Source organism: Peromyscus leucopus, chromosome 3 (genome assembly GCF_004664715.2).
Source record: "Peromyscus leucopus breed LL Stock chromosome 3, UCI_PerLeu_2.1, whole genome shotgun sequence".
NCBI classification, from domain to species: Eukaryota; Metazoa; Chordata; class Mammalia; order Rodentia; family Cricetidae; genus Peromyscus; species Peromyscus leucopus.
The window spans coordinates 53,571,761-53,596,177 of NC_051065.1; the positions used below are offsets into that span (position 1 = coordinate 53,571,761).

Consider the following 24,417-nt stretch of genomic DNA (forward strand, 5'->3'; position numbering starts at 1 on the left):
AGGTTTTCTTTTCTCATTTTTTTTTCATTTTAGTGGGTTTTTATGAATCCCATGTTATTCAAGAATTATTATCCACTAGTGCCATTCATCTGCATACTCTGTTTGAATTGGGTTTTGTACCCTTTACTGGGCCCCATTATCTGCTCAGTGCTCCCTTACTTTCTGGCTAAAAAAGCTATTCAAGGTTATCTTTCCCTGCTTCAACTCTAGAACAGCTATTTTTCCATGTAATTCTAGTTTTTTTCCTTCTTCTCCTCCTTCTCCTTCTCCTCCTCCTCCTTCTTCCTCTTCTTTTTTTCCCTTTTGTTACAGGGTCTCACGATAGCCCCAGTTGGCCCAGAACTCACTGTGGAGCTTAGACTTGCCTCAAACTCATGGAAATCCTCCCACCCCAGCCTCCCAACATTTTAGTTTCTTTTAATGGAAATGGCAGGGATATATCTACAGTTACACAACTACTTATATCCATATTTCTTTTTATGATTTACTTATTCTTTTAGAATGTCATAAATATATATGATATATTTTGATCATGTTCACCCACTTCACTCTCTGACTCTTACTGGGACCCCCTGGAATATGTCTTTTTCCCAACTTCATCTTCTATTTTTATTTTGTTCAACCTGCTGAATCCAATTAGTGTTGCCTGCATGCACTTGAGTGTGGGACCACCCACTGTAGTGTGGGCCAGGAGTCATATCTTCCTCAAGTAACCATCAACTGTCAATAGGTTTTTAGAAAAGAGTAAGTCCTGGCATGCCTCTGTTATATAACAATATTTAACTGAAGTATGCATCTGTTATTATGTAATAATTATATAAATATAATAAGCATTTAACACATATGCAGAATCACACATGTTTTGAACCTCATACCTGCAAATGTATTTTGTTTTCCTAGAACAGTGGAAACACCAAACAAAATGAACAAGTGTTTTCATCTCAATTCTAGGCATTCGCTTACTCTGCTAACATGTTCTACTTTTGTATTACTGGTTGAGTTGCAATATACTCTGATATACTGAAATGAAAAGGAAGTATGGGGCCAGAGAGATGGCTCAGTGGTGAAGAGTACTAGTTGTCCTTCTAGAGGACTCCAGTTCAATTCCCAGCATCTGCATGACGGCTTCCAACAGGCTGTAACTCCAGTTCCAGGGGAATCTCACCTCCTCCGAGTAAGTAACAAATGAATGTGAAAAAAATGCTTATTTGAAAAAGGTACACAAATATATTTTTAAAAGCATGGGTCACTCAAATAAGGGCATTGCAATACTTCAGACAATGTATGAATAGTGTTACCAAAAGTCTATGTCTGCCCAGATCTCAGAATGAGATTCATTCAAGAAAGGATCCTTGCAACTAGAGTTAGGGCTTGCTGGATGAAGGTGGATCATGGATCCGATGGCTGACGTCCCTATGAGAACATCATGGGAAGGCAAAGGGAGAAGTGAGTCCCGCAGCTTCACATCAAAGAGCCACAGGGACTCCAGCAATCACCAGAGTCAGGGAGAGTCCAGGCCGAAAACATCAAAGCCTCAAAAGCGAGCTCCACCCTTCTGCAACCTTGATGGATGAGCTGGGATATCGAGCAAAAGAGTAGGAGGTAATTCCAAGGTAAGCAGCAGCAGGTAGAGACCACCGCTCCTAGAGATGAGGGGATACAGGAGGAAGGCAGATGCTCTAATCCCAGACGTGGTGTCCGCTGGTAGGAGTCAGAATCAATGTGCAGGCTTCAAGCTGGGATTACGCGGGAAATGTTACTTCTACTGAAATACCGTTCAAGAAGACAGCTGCCTTTCTCTTTCTGCAGACCTTCAACCTCCTAACAGAGGCCCCCATTGAACAATCACAGAGGAAGCCATCTGACTAGGAGACCTGGAAATGTAGGTGACCACCTGTTCCCAAGCGTCATACACAGCATGGGGAAGGCAAGGCAGGGAATTGAGGAAAAGCAGGACTGTGAGTAGCTATCTGAGACCAGGCTTTGGGGAACAGGGATGGGGAACGGTACTGAGGAGTACTTCACTGCACTGGCTAGCACTTAGTCCTTGAATCAGTTTCTTTTTAAAAGCATTTGGAGCAAACGTTGCAAAATATTAGCATGGTAAAATTTGTAAGATGGGTTACTGGATACCCACCATGCTCCTCTCTATACATTTCTGAATGATTGGAATACTTCCTAAGAAGAAATACTATAGAAAAAAGGCATGTCCCAGATTGATGGTGTCGTGGTTTGAATAAAAATGGTCCTCATAGGCCCAATGAGAGTGCCACCATTAGGAGGTGTGGCCTTGTTGGAGTAGGTGTGGCTTTGTTGGAGGGGGTGTGTCCCTTTGTTGGAGGAGGCGGGGACTTTGAGGTCTCCACAGCTAAAGCCAGGTCCACTGACTCAGTTTCTCTTCCTGCTGTCTGCTGCTCTGGTTGTAAAATGCTCAGCTCCTCCTCCAGCACCATGTCTGCCTGCACACTGCCATGCTTGTCATCATGATGATAATGGACTAAACCTCTAAAACTGTAAACCAGCTCCAATTAAACATTTTCCTGTATGAGAGTTGCCATGGTCATGGCGTCTCTTCACAGCAATAGAAACCATAACTAAGACAGAAGTCAATGGTATTCTCATGTCTAGACTCACTTCTGTTTTCCACTGCACTCCCAGGGTTGCTACAAAGTCTGTCAATGAACAGTGGCATCTGTGTGCGTTTCACAGGCTTGGTCACCACCAGCACTGACTCTGGCATGCTGGTACATTGAAGGCAAGGTGAGGAAGCAACAATAATTGAGAGGGTCACAAGGAAAGGACAAAAGGAGGAAACAGGAGAGGACTTGGCAGGAAGAGAGCAACACATCTACTTGAGCTCTCCCTGAGAGCACCTGCCTTTGATATTTGGTTTAGCCACTTACTGCATGGGTGGCTATGAGCAAGTTGTTGGCCTCCCTGTGCCTTTATTATTTGCCAAGTGAATTGTGAATGGGAAGACCTGGACTCAGTGAGTGCACTCATTCAACAAATACTTCAGACTGTGTTAGACACATTGGTTACTGTTCTTGTTTTTATTATTTCATCTTTGTGCCTTCAGCATTACCATAGTTCTTGGTGTTTGACAAGTACATCAAATTATATACAAGAGTATTATTTACTTCTTTGAGTCACATTTCTATGAAGTAGTCTGCTTCTGGTTGAACAATGAGGATTTGAATACAGCATTGCCTTGATTTGACCAACATCAAGACCTGCTTGATGATATAATATGATATCAAACAGTCTTGGCTTAAATACATCTCAGGAGGAATTATTTGCACATCAGCAAAGGGAAAAGCCATGAGACACCCTCATCAGGCAATGACACTTCAGTAGTTCACATGGAAAGGGTAGTCCTCCGCATTAATTGTCCTGCAGCAACACGAACACAGAAGTCAATGTTCCGTAGAAGCCACAAATATGATCTCATAGGCATTATTATGTGATACACTCAGCAACCTTTCTGCTCTCTTAGCCTCTTCCCCCATGAGACCATGGGAATGCAGAAGGGGACCCATACTATGACCTTCCATCAAATTGATGAATATTTGAGAGAAAAGGACAAGAGAATAATCAGTGGCCAAGTCCGTAGACTAGTGTCAGAATGACAAATCATTAGAAACCTGGCACATGGCCAAGGGCCTCACAAATCCTGTTTGGGTTCATTCTCACGTTGTAAAGTGGGGAATCATGGTGAAATTGACAGATTGGTTGTTGTATTAAATAAAATATGAATATAAGCAAAGGGCTTAGGATCCTAAATACTCAATGTGTGTTTTCTGTTATTAGTATTATTATCACTACTTTGTAAATAAAAGAAAACAATTTGGTGAAGTTACTGAATCTACCTGATGCTTCATAGCCAATGAGTAAGTGGTAGAGCTTGGATTAGAAGCCACAAGACCAGGCTTATTATCAACCTATGACTTGCACTCATAAATTCACTCCATCTGGCGGTTCCTATTCAATGCTCAATAGGTATCATAAGCATTTCTCAAACTCATGGCTACTCCTAAATGACAGTTCTGCTCTAGAGTTGCTCAAGCAAAAATAAAGCCAACACAACAAAACCCACATTTGATGGTTTTGTTATTGTTGTTGTTTTGATAGCAAATTCAATTTGCTCTGTTTTCCTATTTATCCAGTATTAAATCTTCCTAATTTCTTCTATCACATTATGAAGTAGGTCCAATGACTATAATCTCTTCCCTAGATTATTCTACTAGTCTCCCTGTAATTTCTAAGTGCAAAAAGTCAGCTCTATCATTCCAACCTATGAGATATGCAAACCTCTACACAAAAATCCTCTCCTGGCTTCTCAGCTCCTGAGGAGCTGGAGTCAAAGTCCTTCCCGTGCTCTGGACCACCTGTGTGCCTTTAGCCCAAGGTTGTCTCTAACCTTATTTCTTCCTACAATAGCTTTTACCTATTTGGTTCTGGCTTCATTGCCCCCTACTCAAGCGCTCTACCCTCAGCCCCCACACACCTGGTGTGTTTGCACCTACTTGGTGCTTGCTCTCAGCACCAAGAATCCTACTCTATTTATCGGCAAAAGTGCCCCTGGGTCATCACATATGAAGAAAGCGTCAGTCCTAGCAGGACCTACTAACCCTCATGCCTTTTGCCCTACTTTATTTTTCTCTATATCACTTGTTACTCTCTGACATATGTGTGTGGTGTTACGTCAACTATTCCTTTATACAATCTAAGACTGTGGGAACAGGAAGTTCATATAATGTGATATCTCAGACACCTAGAACATGGCTGGCCCAGAGCATATTACCAGGAAGTTATTGAGTGACTAAGTGAGAAGACTTCTGTCTCCTACAGTGGAATGGCATGTCTTTTCTCTATGTGCAAAGTTGGGAAACAGGTACCAACTAACAATATCTTTCCTCAAGTTTTAATTTTTCACAACTGCCTGAAAGTAGTATTTGAAGACAAAAGTCATCCCCCGTGCCTTATTATCTCTTGAGCTAACCCTGTACAACTTTAGTAAAACTCCTGATCATCCTCCTAAACCCAGCATCACTTACATAGGCAAGGAGCAGACCCTCCAGTTCCTATTGAAGCTGAGAATAGTGGCCATCTCTTCATTACTCAGCTTGAAGTCAAACACCTAGAGAAGCAAGAGTTTCCAAAGCATCATTAGCAAGTGAAGTGCTGGTGAGACCCCAGGTTCTAGAGTTTCTCCTATTAGGTCCACACTGCATACACATTATTCTCTAAATTAAGACTGCATTGTTTATGGGGTTTAGTACTTCTAAAGGAGGGAGACTGGGTTTTCAGAAATGCTTAGTGGACAGAGGCTGTGATCCCTGAGGGATGACTGGACAGTAATCTTCCAGGAGACATTTCTTCAAATTTAGTCCATTCCTCTTCTGTAAGCAGGTGGGTTGTGTAGGCCAGAACAGTCTGTGCATGGGTAGGACAGTCTATGGCCCATGATCCACGTGCACAATGGTAAGCAGTGTTATTTGCAGTGCTAAAAGGTACAATTGCTAGTCCTTGCCTCCTGTCGATCTTTGCCCAATGGTGATTCATCTCGACTCTGTTGTCTTAGTCAATGTTCTATTGTTGTGAAGGGACACCATGACCATGGCTTCTCTTTTTTGTTGTTGTTTTTGAGACAGGGTTTCTCTGTGTAGTTTTTGGTGCCTGTCCTGGATCTCACTCTGTAGACCAGGCTGGCCTCGAACTCACAGAGATCCACCTGGCTCTGCCTCCTGAGTTCTGGGATTAAAGGCATGCACCACTGCCACCCGGCTATGGCTACTCTTAATAAGGAAAACATTTAATTGGGACTGGCTGTGAACAGAAAGGCTAAGAATCTAGTGGTTTCTCTGTCTGCAGGGTTGGATGTCTCTTCTGGTCTTCAGTATGTGCTGGAATCCCAAAGAAGAAGGCTCCAGTGCCAGTGAAGGAATGGATGTGCTACAAGATGAGGGCAAGCAGACAAAGAAAGCAGGCTTCCATCTTGCATGTCCTTATATAGGCTTCCAGCAGAAAGGATGGCCCAATTAGTGCCTTCCTACCTCAAGATCCAAATCAAAGGCATGTGTCTTCCTGTCTCAAAGGTCTATACTAAAAGTGGATTCACCCACTTCAAGGCAAGCAAAAATAATCTCTCACAGGTGTGCCCTCCATTTCTGGACTTCACTTCATTCTGATGTAGTCAAGTTGACAACCAAGAATAACCTTGGAAGGACACACTGGCGAAACAGGGGTGGAATGAGACACTTAAGGACAGGGACCCTGTCTTCTAATGACCAAGGGACAACAGATGATCATTTCAGACCTTACCTGAATGTTCTCCTGCATGCGGGAGGGTGTCACAGACTTGGGGATCACAGCCACATTCCTCTGGATGTGGAAGCGAATCAGAACCTGTGCACATGGAGGGGATAACGTGTGTCCACTTACAAGAGCCTCTCCTGTGTTAGTGTAGGGAAATGTGTGTGTAGCTTCTTCCGGCCTCAGCTACGACAGCTGAAGTTAACTAAGGATTTCACCATAGGGAACACTTGGCAGTGATACTCTCATGCCCTTGGTCCTGGAAACAATACCACAGTTTCCCTGGTCAGGAATGGAGAGACTGGCGGACAAAGGACTGAGGACCTGTACAGTTAGCACCCAAACCCAGAGGCATGCACTCGTGCTACGGCCTGGGGACTTGGCAAGAAGCTGATGGCCACAGGCAGTCCTCACTTCACTGAGACCAGCTGTGTCTCCTGGAGATCCCAACAGACCCACATTTCCCATTTCTTCTCCTCCAAGGGATTAAAAGCAGGCAACACCATAACATAAGACTAGTAAGTAGGACTGCTGGAGAATAGGGAAAATACCCAACAACGACAACAGTATTTTACCTGGGCCGGGGTTTTCTTGTGCTTTGCAGCGATCTCCTTAATATGGGGTCCTCTAGTAGTGAAGGGTCCCCTGGCTTAGCCCTAAGTGCAGAAAGATAGCTGGAGTGAATAATAATTACAGTGAATATCACTGCCAGGACGGTGTCAAAGATGAACATCACAGCCTTTCCCATCTGCAAGGCAACCAGGAGGACCTGAAACCTTTTTATCTTTCCCATGGACCTCTCCATAGGATCAGGAGCTTTACCAACTTAAGTCCGTCCTGGTACTGGTTGGCAGAAATGGAGCATTGCCAGGATTAGATATGCATGCTCTCTCTCTCCTGCCTCGCTGTCTCTCAATGTCTCTCCTTCTCTCTCTCTCTCCCTCTTTCTCTTTTTCTCCCTTTCCCCTCTCTTCCTCTCTCTCCTCCTTCCCCTGCCCTGCTCCCCCACCACACAAAATATGTGTCCCTCCTGTGGCCAAACACACTGCTATAGACACATTTTTTCAGGTGCCTTAGAAGTTCAAAGCTATATTAACCAATTATGAAACATGAATTTTGAGTGATAAAAGAAATAACCACCACTCAGAAACCTCACCAAGGTCTCTCTGGGGAGCCCAAGGGACTGTAGGCTGTGACAGTGATGCCCTTGGAGTGGCAGTACTGGATCAGTTTCTCCTGGGTGAGGTATGGGTGACATTCAATCTGCAAGAGAAAACACCTGTCACTAGGGAAGTGGGCCTTCCTTCCTGAGTGGCTCAGAGGAAACTCCAGGCACAAGAAAAGATCAATACACAGGCCAGATACAACCCACTGATAGATGTGCTACAGACCAGACCAGAGATCTGCCTCCCACCTCCCCGAGCATCCTGAACACAGGCCTCAGAGATGAGACTCAGTAGATAATATGGAAATTGCCTCCCAGTGTGGAAGCAGTCACAGAGCAGGATCCTTCAGCAAAGAGAATTTACCTGGTTGGTCACTGGCTTGTGTTTCAGTCCAGGCTTGCTCAGGAGCCTTTCAATCTGCAAGTGGTTGAAGTTGGAGACGCCCAGGGCTTTCACCAGCCCCTGGTCCACCAGTTCCTCCATGACCTGTCACAGTAAGGAATACAGTCTAGATGGTTGTATTCTGTACAGGGATGCTGGCTCAGCTTTACAATGATACAGGATACTGGTAACCTTGCAATGAATCCACCATTACAAGTTTAGCAAAAGCACTAAAATCAAGTTTCAGTCCAGACCATGGTGTGCTCTGGCTCTTTTAAGTTCCATTACCCTAGCTCAAATAATGTGAAAAGTAAAATATGTGAAGGCTTCGCATGCTTTCTGCTCTCTATTCATCCAAACCTGGGTCATTCATGAAGGAGGCTCTAGTCTGCGGAATGGCATCACTTCTATGGGTATCTTTTTAAATTAGTTGTTTTCTGCTAGTGAGGATTTTTAAACCTAGGGCCTCTCTCATACTAGATGGACACTACCATTGAGCTACATTGCTGGCCCATTTTTAAATTTTGAGGTTGAAGGGACTTCTGGCCAGCTCAAGTGTGGCCAGCATGGCTCTGGCAGGCCTTGCCTTCTCCTCCTTTCCCTCTTCCTTGCTAAAAATTGTATTACCTTTCTAAAGCTAGCCACCAAGGTCTATTCCCTTATTTGGCCACTTTCTCCCCCTGAGGCTGACCACCAAAGTCCAGCTGTCAAAGTATTGAAGTCCAGCAATCAAAAGCCCCCTTTGGCTCACCTAATTAACATGCCCAGTTAAAATTAAACACCTCATCCTAACATAGGGTTTCCCCTTTTACCCTTATAAACTGCCATTTTCCTATGTGCCGCATCTGTCTCCTCTCTATCCAGAAGCAGTCCTCTGTGGTGTGTGTGTGTGTGTGTGTGTGTGTGTGTGTGTGTGTGTGTGTGCGCGCGCGCGCGCGCGCGCGCGCAATACCCACCCCCAGGACAAATACCCCTGTCCCCTCTCCCTTATTCCCTTCTTCCAAACCCTCCATCTCCTGCCTTTGTCTCTTATTCTCTGCCCTCTGTCCCCTCTGGGGCAATGAGAACTTGGTCTTGGGGGCCCTAAGCGGATACTTTCCCTTTCAGTGATAGTGTCTTTCTACCCAAACTAGCCTTGACCTTTGTGATGGCTAGTTTTGTGTCAACTTGACACAAACTAGAGTAATTTGGGAAAAGGGATGTGTTCAGCTAACACTGTCTATTGTTTCTCAATCCTGGACCCTCTAAAGGTTCTAAAAGAAATGGGTGGTCTAGACTCCACACCCAGGTCTTCTTGCTGATTTCCTTTAGGATGCAGCATGGACATTAGGATGTTCAAAATGCCCTCTGCAGATCTGAATGTACCAGGATGAGAAGCACTAAGGGTGAGTGAGGAATGAGGAAGACTTTACCAGACAAGACAGTTTAGCACTGAAGCGATCTGAAGGTCCCAGCATCTTCCCAGTGGGAAGTAAGACAAATGCTGTTCTGTAACCTGGGTCAGGTTTGGTTTGGGTGTACGATCCATCTTTCCTTCTTTAGACTCACTTCCCTTCCCCTGTTAGAGACTGTGGCCGGTGAATTTTCTATTGGATTGGTTGTGGATCCATAACACTACCCTATCCAGACATATTCAATCCTGCCAAGATCAAATCAGAGCAGTAGGAGATCTGTTATGTATGTGAGGTTTTTACTTAGGAATCATTCTTGGATTTATTTGCGAGACAGCAAATTAGCCCCAATGTAAGATACTATGGCGGAATTGCCATCTTAGTATGACATCATTATAAGAGCTATAGTGAAAATGCTATGGAATGAGCTTTAGACGCACTAGTGTTCACATCACACAAGGAAATGTTATGAGGGTACCGAAGAGGCCATCTTTTAATCCAGTAATATATACAGTCACCATCTTATCTAATTAGTACCCTCACTCACTGCAGAATGAACAATGAAATCAGGATACCTGTGAGTCTCAGTGTATACACGACAACATTGTTGATTCTGTGTGCATAAGCTATTCTATTACTTGTTAAGCATCAATCACATGAGGTAATTCTGTAGAGCCTCTTTATTGTTGTAGTTTGGGGTTAATATTTTTCCTTTCACATCTAACACCAGAAGCCTCACCCAGTCTTGAAGACCCATCCATATGAACCTAAGTGTTAAAAGAGTATTTTGTTTGTTTAAACCCAGGGTCTTGTGCTTCCTACAAGCACCAAAGCGTCTACAAAACTGAATTCCCAGCCTCCAGTCCCCCTTCCCTCCATATTCCTTGTAACAGAATTTCTGCTACTAGAGGGCTAATTTAACGATTCACTTGCCAAGGATTAATTCCTTTAAACACATTTCCAGGTGTTGTGTTAACTTTTCTTGGGGAGATGAAACAGATGAATAAACATCTGTTCACCCCAGATGGGGTACCAAGAACAAATGGACCGAGCAAGAATTCCACCCATCTAGTTCCTGAAACAGTGAGTCTAATTGGATTACTTAAGGAACATGGTCAATTTAGGAGTGACTATACCCACAGAGACAAAGACTCTTTCTTTCCTCAACAGTTTGTGAGGTAATCACAGTCTCTCTAACTTCACAACAGCAGGCAGGCCGTTTGTGCCCCCTGGACAGCATTCCTCAGCACCAGGGTTTCCAACCTCACCCCTGGGGCAGGAAGGCTGCCCTGCCTTGCCTTCACCCTCAGTTGTCATTGGGGTTTTGCTCTCTACCACAAGGTTTTTCTCTTACTACAGCCAGTGAAAGCTCAAAGTGGCAAGAGCGCTGTGCTAGTAGATAAGCACTTTGGGACACACCATGGAAAAGTTACACTTCATTTCAGTTTATCAATTCCAATCTCTCCAGAGAAGGCAAGTTTCCCAGAGTCTGAAGCAGAACACAATTCAGGACTGCCTGACAAACAACATGCTAATTCTTAGAGTCTGTTTTCTCCAGTCATTCATGACTTGTTCATTCACTTTGTCCTACCTTTTAGCATTTGCAAGAGGATAGTGGTTATGCTGGCTAGTTTTATGTCAACTTGATACAAACTAATGTCATCAGAGAGGAGGGAACGTCAGTTGAGAAAATGCCTCCATAAGATCTGGCTGTAAGGCATTTTCTCAATTAGTGATCAAAGAGATTGGGTCCAGCCCATTGTGGGTAGTGCCTCCCTGGGCTGGTGGTCCTGGGTTCTATAAGAAAACAGGCTGAGCAAGCCATGAGGAGCAAGCCAGTAAGCAGCACCCCTCCATGGCCTCTGCGTCAGCTCCTGCCTCCAGGTTCCTCCCCTGCTTGAGTTCCTGTCCTGACTTCCTTTGCTGATGAACAGTGATGTGGAAGTGTGAGCCTCCCAAAGTTGTTTTGATCATAGTGTTTCATCGAAGCAATAATAACCCTAACTCATACAATGGTAAAAGTTATTAGAGAATAACAATCATACTTTCATTCATTTTTAACATGACTATGCAAATCAAGGCCTCAATTGATCTAAAAGCAAGCCACATGTGATCTCTGATGTCTGCATGTATATTCATAGCCAAGCAGGATGCTCACAGTCTCAGTACCTGGACTTGAGTCACACAGATCTGGACCTCATGGTCCTGATTATGTCACACGTTTTCTTTATGATCCGACAACTTACCAGTCTCCTGGGAGAGAGACTATCTTCTGTACATGGGAAGCAACTTCCCTTTCGAGAGCTAATGACCAATGGGCTCTTTAAATTTCTGTATGTTAGCTATTTTAATCCTTGCCACACCCTAAGGATATGCATCATTATTATATACTATGATTTTTTTTTAACAACAAGGACATTGAGGCTTATAGGAGTTGAATTTTTACTCCAGGTTGCCCAATTATTATGAGCCCCCAGTGTATCCCTCTGTTTCTAGTACAGCATGTTTATATCAAATTTTGATGCACTGTATTTCCTGCCTCACTTAGATCTCAGTCTTATCCTGAAAAATGTAAATGGTGTCATACAGAACCCCAGTCCATCTGGTGGTGAGGAAAGGGTGATGAGAGAATTGGAGAACCCAGTGATGAGATCGTATACAAGGCACGTGGGCTGTTATCCCAGGGTGGGTATCTGACAGTTTTTTTCTCTTTGAGCACACTTTAAAGAAACCAGAACTTACCTCCCAAGCATCCAAGAACGTGTATTTACTGGTGAGAATATTGCCTTTGTCATCTATGGGGAAAAACTCCTTCCCAGCCTGTAATGCAAAACAATAAACCCACTGGAGTCTGCTTGTAGATAATCATTCCTGTGGAGAGAAGGCTCAGGACAGAGAGGTAAGAACCCCCCACACCTGCACAGCATCTGCTCAAGCTCTGAGAACACACTTCAGGACAGCCGAAGGACCATCTCTGCTCCATCTACCACAACACATAAATCCTTTACTTCTGATGCTGCTGGGTTGGCTTTACAATCTGATATTAGTATATTGCAGAAGCCATCATTATCACCATGAAAATTAACCCAACATACCAAGACCCATATAAACGTGGAGGAAATTTTAATTTCACTAAATAGGAAGGGAAGAGCTGCAGCCAGCATCTATTGTTACAACCTGCTGAAAGATTGTATTTGGAGTGGCATGCCACCATCACCATAGCTGGCCTTGAGGGGAAAAAGCTAAGCATTCCATTTCCTCCAAGCTCGTGAGAGCGGGCAGGAGGAAGCCCCCGGCACTGAGTGGCAGTTTTCCGGTGGTTGGCTACCTCTCAGCATCAACAGGCTGCCAACCCATTATCGCACTTGGACTAGCAGGAATGTTGAGCCTTAAGAACATTATGCCAGACTATCCTATGAGATTCCCTAGGAAAGGACCGCTGGGCCTAGAGTCAATGGAAAGGGGACAGGACAGTCATATTTATCTGGGCTGAGCAGAATCACAGTTTCTCTAAAACAGAATTAAAGCAAGACCTGAGCATGTGCCATCCCCAAGCACTGCATGTTGACCCAACCTCCCTTCTGGGTCAGAGTCCTTCTGCTCTGGGCAACAGCTCCGACCTTGGCGCTCCCGCCCCCACCCCACCCCACCCCATTCCTGCCCATGCTCCTCCTCCACCCCCACCCCCACCCCTGCTCTCTCTCCGGCCCATGCTCCTCCTCTGCACCCCACCCCACCCCCGACTCTCTCTCCGGCCCATGCTCCTCCTCTGCACCCCCACCCCCCACCCCACCCCCCACCCCCCACCCCCCACCCCCCGGCTCTCTCTCCGGCCCCCAGCTCAGGTACAGCTGCTATTTTCTGGCATGTGCTCAGCGGCTACAGATGAGGCAAAGAGCAGCTCAAACCTGGAATCCCTGTGGCCAATGCACTAGATACAGGTCCAGATAGTCCAGTTTCAGATCCGTGAGGGTTTTCTGAAAGGCTTTCTTCACCAGGCTTTTCTCAAAGAAGGTGGGCCACAGCTGCAGGTGACAAGGGAGCGGGGCGGGGTTAGCACTGGGAAGGGAAAGGGCCACTCCACACAGGCCCTCCCTGCTTTGAGATTTGCGGCTGAGCTAAGGCCAGGACAGGCCATTCATATATAATAAAGTTGGCTAAGAAAGGCAACACAGCCGGGCGGTGGTGGCGCACACCTTTAATCCCAGCACTCTGGAAGCAGAGTCAGGTGGATCTTTGTGAGTTCGAGGCCAGCCTGGGTGAGTGAGATCCAGGACAGGCACCAAAAACTACACAGAGAAACCCTGCCTCGAAAAAAAGAAAGGCAACACGGTGGGCCACCAACACTCAGCAGGTCAAGGTCATGTGTGTGTGTTCTTCCATACTCTTGGTGTTCTATTTCTTAAATAATTTTGTACATTTGGCCTCGGGTTAAATATATTTGTTCCTGTGTTACTCCTTAACTTGGCTGCCAGCTCCCAGAGGGCAGGCGTTGTGACTAGCCCTTAAACGTCAAGCATTCTGATGCTATTGAGAAGTTGTCCCATTTTGTACCCCCACAACCTGAAGCCCCCACAACCAGCTCAAGTAATGAAATACAAGTTTATCCAGATGTGGCCACTCCCCACAGTGAGTCTATGTATTACACCAGATACAGTTTCCAAGCACCTGGAACTAGACTGTTTGAGAGACCCCTCACACACCCACTCCCTTATTTTTAATAATATTTTACAGTTCACCTTTTACTGAACTGAAATAAAGAGATCCCTGTTTAACAATAAATAAGCTCCCACCATTTTCAAAATGTCCATATTTGAGAAAAAAAAAACCCTCAGGGCCAGAGCTGTTAAACACAGCACTAGACAGTGTTCTGAAATGCACCCTGAATCCACCCCTAGCCTCTGTCTACCACTCAGCAGAGAGATCTTACTAAGAGAAGACTGAGAGGCCAAGGGTACCAGGAGGCTCACTGGAGCCATTCCCACCACAGGAAAACCAGCAAGGGTTGGAGGCCAGCAGCATCTTCTTCCGGTGCTGACTTGGAGTGTGAATATTTACATCCAGGGATAACAAAAATCAAGAAAGGAGGTTAGGAGAAATGCAGCCACATAAGAAAGATGCACAGAGCTCTTGGTGTGGTCCAGATCGTCCACTTGCCTTGAAGCTGCCTTCACCAAGTGGGCCATTGTACCTTGCTGACGATGAAGAGGTCCTCCCGCTTCACAGCCTTCTCCTGGATCTTCTCTCGAATCCCTTCTCCCACTTCACTCTCGTTCTCGTACAGATAGGCACAGTCAATGTGGCGATATCCAGCATCAATGGCAGCCTTCACAGCTTCCTTGACTTTGCCTGGGGGAGACTAAAAGAGAATAGAAAAGACAGTTAGACACTTTCAAGGCCCCCTCTTAAAGGCTCCATATGGACCAGATTCTCAAAACTATAGCCTTCTGGGGTCCCATTTCCAAGTGGACACTGGGGAGAAAAATATATGCTTGGGAAACTTTCAAAGGAAAAGAAAACGAGAATTAATTTTTGTTTCACTGATTTTTTTAGGTTAGCATAGGAAGTGAGGGGTTTCATCATAGCACCTTAGTACAAATGTCATTTGTGATGATTATCATCCCATGTCCCACTCTACTAATAAATTATTGTTTTTCTCTAATCTAGGCTGATGTTGAAGGGTCTCTAGTTTCTGAGGGTGACAGGTGGCTCCCATTGCAACTTCCTACACTCTGAAGTGACAAAGAGGAATTTTCAGACCCCAGACAGTTACAAGGACCTCAAAATGATCATCACAGGCTAAATCTGAACTCTACCATGTATCAGTATGAGGCTGAACAGATTTCTCAATCTCTCTAAACCCACTGACAAATAAGAAGAGTAACAGTGGTGCCTTACATTGCTTGCTTGCTGTAAAGATTTTATTACATCACCTGATAGTAAGCCAGGTGGTGGTGGCACTTGACTTTAATCCCAGCACTTGGGAGGCAGAGCCAGGCAGATCTCTGTGAGTTTGAGGTCAGCCTGTTCTACAGAGTGAGATCCAGGACAGGCACCAAAACTACATAGAGAAACCCTGTCACAAAAAAAAAAAAAAAGAAGAAGAAAAAGAAAAAGAGAAACAGCTGACAGTAAGATTCAGGAGGTACAAGCCATTGGAGAATCACTGTTTAGGAAAAAAGAAAGAGTAGAAAGATTTGAAAACAGACATGGATTTCATGGATTAAAAAAGAAGAAACTAGAACAAGAGAAAGGTCATGTAAATACCATGGTCTGATCTCACCTAGCATCCGGATAGATGGCTGGAAAAATACAAACTCTCGGCAGAGTATAGTGGTACATGCCTGAGTCTCAGCTCAAGGGAGGCAGAGACAAGAAGAGCACGAATTTGAGGCCTGCCTGTGTGTGGCACATCACACACACACACACACACACACACACACACACACACACACCAGAACTCCCAAATACAATGTGTGTTGGCTCATGGTTATGAATGATATTAGCCCGTGGAAGGTTGGAAGATCGAAAGTTCAAGGCCAGTCTCAGCCACATCATGAGTTGGAAACCAGCCTGAGCTCTGTGAGACCCTGCCTCAAAACAACAAAAGAAATTCAGACAAAAAAAAAGCTATCTCTCACAAAATCGAGAAATTCTTTCTGTAGTCATCAAACGTAGAGAAGCATATACAGCAGAGACAACAGCTACACCATCATGGAGACAAGGAATTGCTGGCAGCCACTCCGAGGCACTGGGGGCCAGGCCCAAGCCCCACACTCCTCACACACATTGATGAGCACATTGTCCTCGCCAACAGCCCCAGCTCCTCCTGAAAACGACCCTTTACAGTCTCGACATCGCTGTTAGAATTCTGAAAGTTCTCGTCTCCGCTGATATTTCCAGGTGAGTAGATTCCCTGGAGTTCTGCAGGGGATTATTTGCTGTTTTGATGATGTAAAATTTCTGATTTGGAGCAAATCTTGCTATTCTAGTAATATTTCAACCCAGTGTTGAAAGAAAAAGAGGTCCTACCATGTAGAAAAAGAAAAAGAGAAACAGGAGGCCATCTGGAGATGAGCCGTGAGGGACAGGAGAGCAGAAGGTCTTTAAAACCAGCTCCTGACTAGCATGATGGCCCCCACCTGTAATCTTAGCACTGGGGAGGCTGAGGCAGAGGATTGCTCTAAGTTCAAGGTCACCCTATTTCAAGGAATGAAAACCAAAGACAGCTCCGGTAAGCAAGCTGGCTACTGTCATGTCATCACTGAGGGGAAAGGCGAAGGAGGCAGAACTAGTAGATGGAACAATCTCAGACCTGTCCCAAAAAAGGCTACGAAATCTGCTTCACTGGGCATTTGAATAGGCACCAGGACATTTTGCCAGGAGAGATTAACATAGCCAGGCAGAACCTGTGCTGCCAGCCCAGGCTTTCTGTGGTTCTGGTGCTCTGCCTTTACTGTATACCAGAACCAGGTGGAGTCTTGGTAAAGGGTAGGGGCCAGTTCCGTAGCCTGGGCTGGGGTCTGAGACTCTGCCTTTCCCACAGGCTCCAGGCCAGATGCTGCAGATGGAGTCCTTCCCCATGGGCAGCAAGGGGAGCTGGGTCATTCAGGAATTTTTACCCCCTCTTTCAACTACCTAGCCAGAAACAAAGTAACAGCAAAGATTTAGAACATGTAGGAAGTTGCTGAGTCCCAAGGAAAAACTTGCTAAGAGAATAATTGCCCAGTGACCATTTTCTGTTTTATATATAGCATCAATTTGATACTTGCTATAGAAACTACCATCATTTCTATGAAATCTACTCGAAAAGCTTTGAAGACTAGAGCATCCCTGAGAAAGAAAAGCCACCTGGGTTCCGGCTCTGGAGTTCAAACCCCTGGGCAGAGGCTGTGCAAAGAAGAAATGCCAAAATGGCCCTCGAAGGGCTCAGGTGTCCCAAGCTTACACACTCACCTGCCAGGTGCCCAGGCCCACGATGGGCATCTTGGCTTTGGTACTGAGCTCCACAAAGGTGGCCATGGTTGCTGTGCAAATGGTTCCAAGTGAGCAGATACACACCTGTGCCCTGGTTAAGGAGGCAAGCAGTGGTTTTATGTCCTGGATCAGGAGGCCAGCTCTTACAGTATGGGCAGGCAGCCACAAGCCAGGGTCTGGCACAGCAACAGAAATTTTATTTTGGTCTTTTGTCAGATTGAGTAATGTGGATGAAGATTAAACACTACCAAGTGTCAAATCTCCAGGATACAGAATGCATGAATTAGTTTTCGAGTGCCACTTACAAGTTTGCAAGCCAAAATAGCATAGGCTGTAAGATCTTCCAGGAAGAACTGGTTAGATTATTCGAGAAAGGACATTGCCACCAGAGGAGGCATGCTGTAGCAAACTGTGTGGGCACTAAGAAGGCTCTGGGAAGCTCTCAGAGGAAATGAGGAAGCCTACACAAATTATTTTGCAACAAACTATATTGGGACACATAGATCGATAAAAAGAGGCTGTCTGAGATCAAACAGACAGGTGGACAGGTGACCTTGCAGAGAGACTTTTTATGTGAGGTTATGGTAACCTTCACATTGGCCTGTGATTCCAGCAGTGCCCGTAATTTAATTTACACTTGTCTAATTGCTCTAAGATTGTGGTAAAAAATGCTCAGAGTGAGAAATTACCTGCTAACCATTTGGCCAGGACTGTTTCATACTAAAATTATTTTAATACCTACTTTAAAAATCTTTGGTTATTATAAGAGGTTATGTATTCAATACAGAAAGGATAAAAAATAAAATGGCTGTAAGGATGAGACTATAAATCACTTTTATTACCACCACTCAAGATGCCCTTGTCCAATGCTGTCTTCCTATAATTTTTGCGTGTGTGTGTGTGTGTGTGTGTGTGTGTGTGTGTGTGTGTGTGTGCTCTCGTCTATCTGCCTATGTTGTACGTGTGCAACAGATGTTCTACATGTTTATAAAGGGCCATTTTAAACTTCTATCACCCCGAACATTTAATGATAATAAAAGGTTCAATTTTACAATTATTAGTGCTATTGTTCTGAAAATTCTTAGATGCTTGCTTTCTAATATGAATAAACAATACTTCAAGGTATATGAAGCCACCTAGTTTCTGCAGATTCTCCCAGGCTCTGCTTCCCATCTCACCATAGGAGTACCGAAATTACAGATGTCTCAGCTTTTATGGTCTGGAGATTTGAACTTAGGTGGTCACATTTGTACAGCAAGATTTATCCACAGGGCCAATCTCTCTAGCTCCCAATAATAGTATACAAATATATGATTTTTTTTTAAACTGATGAAAGATCAGCTACTAAGCAAAATGGTGATGATTATTCTGATAGAAGTAAAGATGATGATGATGATGGTGATGATGGTGATGATGATGGGTTTTGCCTCCATTCAGGATCTAAAGATAGGAAACTTTGTTCTTATTGTTAATTTTGAGAGCTTGATACAAGGATGGACATAATTTAAATATTTTAATAAAAGTTTGTAACTCATAAAAACACTCTTATGTTATCTTTGGGATTGACAGAATATATTTCATGGATTTAAGCAAGACGACCCCATTCTTATCCATGATGGAAAAAGAGCACATGCAGACTGTGCCAGGAATGGTTTCCCACTTCACAAAGCATGGACAAGCACCGTGAGTGCTTTCTAGCCTGTCCCATCTTTGCCCAAGCAGAGCAGAGCCTCTCTCCTGGCATCCCACATCTCAAAGAGCATCAACCTTCTTTGTTTCATTTGGTCCTAGCCTTCGGTAGCCCATCTGCCCCCTGTCTAGCCATTCCCTGTATAAAGGATACCTTTAGCTCCTCTACTCCCAGCTTCCCATCCAAATTAGAAAGCACCATGTTATGTGTTCCTATCTGCTGCAGGAGGAAGTTTCTCTGATGATGGTGGAGCAAGGAACCATCTACAAGTATAGCAGACTATCATTAGGAGTCATTTTATTGCTCTGTTCCTTGCAGGACAGTAGTATTTGGTTTTTCTCTATCTAAGCTCAGGTTCTTGGCCACCAAGCAGTGGTGGGTATAAGTTCCATCCCATGAAGTGGGCCTTAAATCAAATCAGATTTGGATGGCTACTGCAAGAAACTTTCTGTGACTATTGCACCAGCATGTCTGGCTGGCAGGCCACCATTGTTGATCAAAGGGTTGGTAGCTGGTCAGTGTTTACCCTTCTCCTTTGGTAGTGTGCACAGTGCTTTCAAGTACCATGAACTTTAGTCCATAAGGGTGAAGGCTCTAGGTAGGCACACCAGCTCAACTTCTCTGTGTTCAATGAGTTATGTAGGTGCTATCTTCAGGAATGTGGCCTTCCAACAATGTGCAGAGTGAGATAACTTGGAACACTCAGCCCTAAATGGGATGCATCCATCAAATACCTACCCTTAGGGCTCAGGAAACCATGCAGAAGAGGAGGCAGGAAGAGTGTAAGAGAACACCAAGGAAATAAAGCCTTCTAAACACAGCAGACCAATGCACCTATGAACTCACAGAGACTACAGCAGCACACACAGGGCCTGGACAGGTCTGCATCAGATGGGGCCCTAGAGCTGAGAGAAGAAGTGGAGACAGATACCCATTCATAACCCAGAAGCTAGTTCCTATTGATAACGATTTGCAAATGAAAAATCATTTTTCTCCAAGGGAGTCTCACTGGGGAAACAAACCGCTCTGAAAGGCAGGCCACATGCCCGGCACTAGATGACCAACACAAACTCAAGAGCATCTTCGGAGGTAGTTCTTTGTCTCACCAGGTTGTGTCAGGGCACTTTTTATACCTTACAGGTCCTTTGCATATATATAAAATGGCTTCCAGTTTTGTGTTTTTATAGGATTCTTGTGTGTGCAAACATGTGTGTCTGTGTCTGCATGTGTTTCTCATGCTTTTTCTCTGGCTCACTTCCTTCTGTTTGTTTTTTCCTAGTCTGAACTTTTTGTTTTTGTTTTATCTTATTCTGTTTATTATTATTCCTTAGATGCCTGTTTGTTTTCTAATAAGTGATGGAAAGTGTGGATCCAGATGGAAGGGAAGATGGGGAGGCGCTCAGAGGAGTCAGGAGAGGAGAGACTGTAATCAGAATATATTGTATGAAAAAAACCATTTTCAATAAAAGAAAAAGTCAACTTGGCTTTTCAAATACTGAACCATCTCTACTTTTCTACTTAGAAATTACTTTTAGTATACTCCTGGAATTAACTTCAAATGTTTTTCAAAACTTTTAACATTTCTATTCATAAGTAATATTAGACTTTTTGGTTTTTTGTTCAACTCAGCATTATTTTAACCTCATCAAATGATCTGGATAGCTGTTCAGCTTTCATCATATTAGTAAAATATTAATAGGAATTGTGTGCTCTTAAGAGTTACAGAAACAAATTTTGTTTGTAATTTTCCTAAAGTTAATTATTAATTTTTGCTTTGGTTAGTTTCAGGATTTTGGCCTATCTTGTATTATACATTTCTAAATTTTATTTTATTGGAGATTTTTTGGTTGTCATCTTCTCTTTTTTTGTTTGTTTGTTTTTCAAGACAGGGTTTCTCTGTGTAGCCTTGGCTGTCCTGGAACCTGCTCTGTATACCAGGCTGGTCTTGAACTTATCCTGATCCACCTGCCTTTTCCTCCCAAGTACTAGGATTAAATGCATGTGCCACCACTACCTGGCTATTATTGGAGTTATTGATATGCTCTTTTTTAACAAAACATATGGTCAATTTTGGGATCGTCTAAATATAGTTAAATAGAGACCTTTCCTAGGTCTGGCACTTATCAAGATTTCATTTATACATGTCTATCAGATTTCTGAAACTGTATTGGTAGAAGAAGAATATTCTAAAGGACATTTGTGTCCTTCCCTTCAGCTGTCAAACTATTGAAACAACTGGCCACCAAGAAATGAAATTTCCATAGAGATCCAATGCTGAGGGGAGGAAGAGCTGGAACCCTGGTGCCTGCCAGAGGAAACTGCCTCCCAGGAAGAGTTCTAACAATTTACTGGACCACCTCACAGGACAAACTGAGGCTTGGACAATGACTAGTCTGTGATGGGCAGAACGACACCTTGACCAGGAGTGATTAGCTATAAGCACCTCTTGCCTTCTGTTTAAACTTAAACTTTTTTTTGTTTTGTTTTGTTTTTCGAGACAGGGTTTCTTTGTGTAGCTTTGGAGCCTATCCTGGAACTCACTCTGTAGACCAGGCTGGCCTCGAACTCACAGACATCTGCCGGCCTCTGCCTCCCGAGTGCTGGGATTAAAGGGGTGTGCCACCACTGCCTGGCTAAACTCAAGCTTCTTATCAGTATCCCCGAAGACAGCTGGGGCAAGGGGCACTCACAGGACCCCTTTACTCCTCTTTCCAGGGTGGTCATTGTGAATAAATCTCCTTTCTCTGTTTTTCATGAAAAACAAACATAAACAAACAAGAACCCTGGCTTCCCCTTAGCCCCCATTCCTCCTCACAAAATTCTCATTTGCTCTTTCACTCTTCTGCAGTAGAAAACTTGCCCAGACTTCTCTAGCTGTCGGGTACTGTGGTCCCTCTCAATAAAATTCTAGCCATGGAGCAACTTGTACTAAAGTTGGCTGGTGATGTGATTCACGAATACACAGCCTGGGCCACCTTAGGACTCTTATATGCTCTAAATGCTTTTGTCTCATGGGCTTTGCTACATACAGTGCTGCTCTAGAATATCTCCTGTGGTGGTTTGAATAAGAACAGTGCCCACAGACTCATAGATTTGATAGCTTATGCATTAGGGGGAAGTGTGTCACTAGGGGTGGACTTTGAGGTTTCAGATGCTCAAGCCAGGCTCTCTCTTCCTGTAGCATGCTGATCTAGACATAGAACTCTGCTACTTCTCCAGCACCATGTCTGCCTGCATGCCACCATGCTTCCCACCATGATGATAATGAACTAAATCTCTGTGGTAGTTTGAATGCAATTGGTTCATAGGGAGTAATACTATTAGGAGGTGTGGCCTTGTTGAAGTATTTGTGGCCTTGTTGGAGGAAGTGTGTCACTGTGGGGGTGGGCTTTGAGGTCTCCCAAGCACAAGCTACACTTAGTTCAGATCATTTCCTGTTGCCTGCAGATAAATATGATTAACTCTCAGCTCCTTTTCCAGGACCATATCTGCCTGCATACCACTATCTCCTGCCATGATGATAATGCACTAAACCTCCGAAACTGTAAGCCAGCCCCAATTAAATGTTTTCCTTTGTGTAAATTGCTGTGGTCATGGTATCCATTGATAGCAATGGAAACCCTAACTAAGACAGAAGTTGGTACCAGGGACTGGGGTATGCTGTGATAGGCCTGACAATGCTTCTGTTTAAAGGAATATGGGACCTTGGTATTGTGGATTAGAAAAGCAGTTAAATGCTTTAAATGCTGCTTAATGGTCAGTCCTAGTAGGAGCATGGAAGACAGTGGTGCTGAGCATCATTTGATGAACTGTGGGGGCCTGGATCAAGAGGTTTCAGGGGAGAAGAATATTAATATGTGACCTAGAGATCATTCTTGTGATATTTTGGTAAAGAATGTGGCTGCTTTATACACTTGTCCAAAGAGTCTGCTTGAGGCTTAAAGTGAAGAGATTTGGATTAAATCCTGGGCAGAGGAAATTTCAAAACAGCCTCGTATAGATTTTGTCATGTGGTTACTAGTGTTCATGCTTATAACAATTTATAATGAAAAGGAACAAGCTGAACAAGGGGAAATACACAGTGTACATTTTGAGGAGAAAAAGAGCACCAGGAAATGGAATGGAACTCAAATTAAAAAATGGAAAAAAGGGAATGGTGACCTCAGGGAAAGATCCCATCCAGCTAAGTTTTCCACTTGTAAAACGTAATTAAAGAAAAGCTTAGAGCCAGGTGTGGTGGTGCATGCCTTTAATCCCAGCACTGGGAAGGCAGAGGCTGGCAGATCTCTGAGTTTGAGCCCAACATGATCTACAAAGCAAGTTCCAGGACAGCCAAGCTTAGGCAGTGAAGGAAACCATGGAAAACAGAAATCTGATGAAAAGGTAATTGAATGAGGGGGGGGGGCGATGTTCCAGCCCCAGCAAGCAATAGAACATGGCAGCTTTGGCCTCATGGTTCTTGCTGTAGAGTCAAGGACAGAGGAAAGGAGCTATGGAATCTTCCTCCATGACTAAGGAAAGCCACTGAGGCAAAGCATGTGGAAGGGGTGTCTCTGCACAGAGGCCTAGAGAGGCCATTGTATGAAGCTGTGAAGGTGAAGCCTGAATTGCCTTAGAGAACCCAAGATATTAGAGATGACAGAGCCATGGGATACCTGCCAAGGAAAGCTGCTAACAGGGAAAGGAACCAGCCCAAGAGGAAGAAGTGTGTTGCAGTCAACAAAACTGGAAGGAGTTGGAGATCTGAAGAGAGTTTTGACATCAGACATGGAGCTGCAGAGTTTAGTTAGTCCAGCTGGTTTTCTGTCTTGCCTTGGTCCAATATTTCCCCACTACGCTCCCTTCCTTATGTTTTGGAATTGTAATGTACATCCTGTGCCATTTTATGTTGGAAGTATGTGATCGCTTTTTTATTTTAATTTTATAAGGGATTACAACTAATAATCTCAGAAGAGACTTTGAACTTTAGACTTTAAAACACTGTTGGGACTGTGATAGACTATGGAGACTTTTGAAATTGGACCAAATGCATTTTGGATTATGATATGGTTATAAGCTTCTGGGTGCCAGGGAGTGGAATGTGGTAGTTTGAACATAATTAGCCCCCACAAGCTCATGGGGAGTGGTGCTAGTAGGAGATATGGCTTTGTTGAAGTATGCATGGCCTTATTGGAGGAAGCATGTCACTATGGGGTGGGCCTTGAGATCTCCTATGATAAAGTTATGCCTAGTTCAGTTCACTTCCTGTTGCCTGCATATCAAGATGTATTAACTCTCAGCTCCTTCTCCAGCACCATGTCTGTCGGCCTGCCACCGTGTCCTGCCATGATGATAACAGATTAAACCTCTGAAAGCGTAAGACACCCAATTAAATGTTTTCCTTTGTAAAAGTTGCTATGGTTATGATGTCTCTTCACAGCAATGGAAACCCTACGACAACATCTGAAACAGTAAGCCGGCCCCAGTTAAATGTTTTCTTATATAAGAGTTGCCATGG

At 44.1% G+C, this 24,417-nt stretch overlaps 1 protein-coding gene across 1 annotated transcript; it reads right to left on the minus strand.

Annotated features, from left to right (window-relative positions):
• Window positions 1-3,032: 3,032 nt before the first annotated feature.
• On the minus strand, window positions 3,033-17,665 carry LOC114691033 (aldose reductase-related protein 2-like). The gene is given in 11 exon segments (XM_028866144.2): window positions 3,033-3,393; window positions 5,058-5,140; window positions 6,325-6,408; window positions 6,891-6,934; window positions 6,937-6,971; window positions 7,472-7,578; window positions 7,845-7,967; window positions 11,996-12,073; window positions 13,162-13,278; window positions 14,445-14,612; window positions 17,210-17,665. Coding segments are annotated over 11 exon segments (948 nt in total). The 5' UTR covers window positions 17,276-17,665; the 3' UTR covers window positions 3,033-3,350.
• Window positions 17,666-24,417: the final 6,752 nt, after the last annotated feature.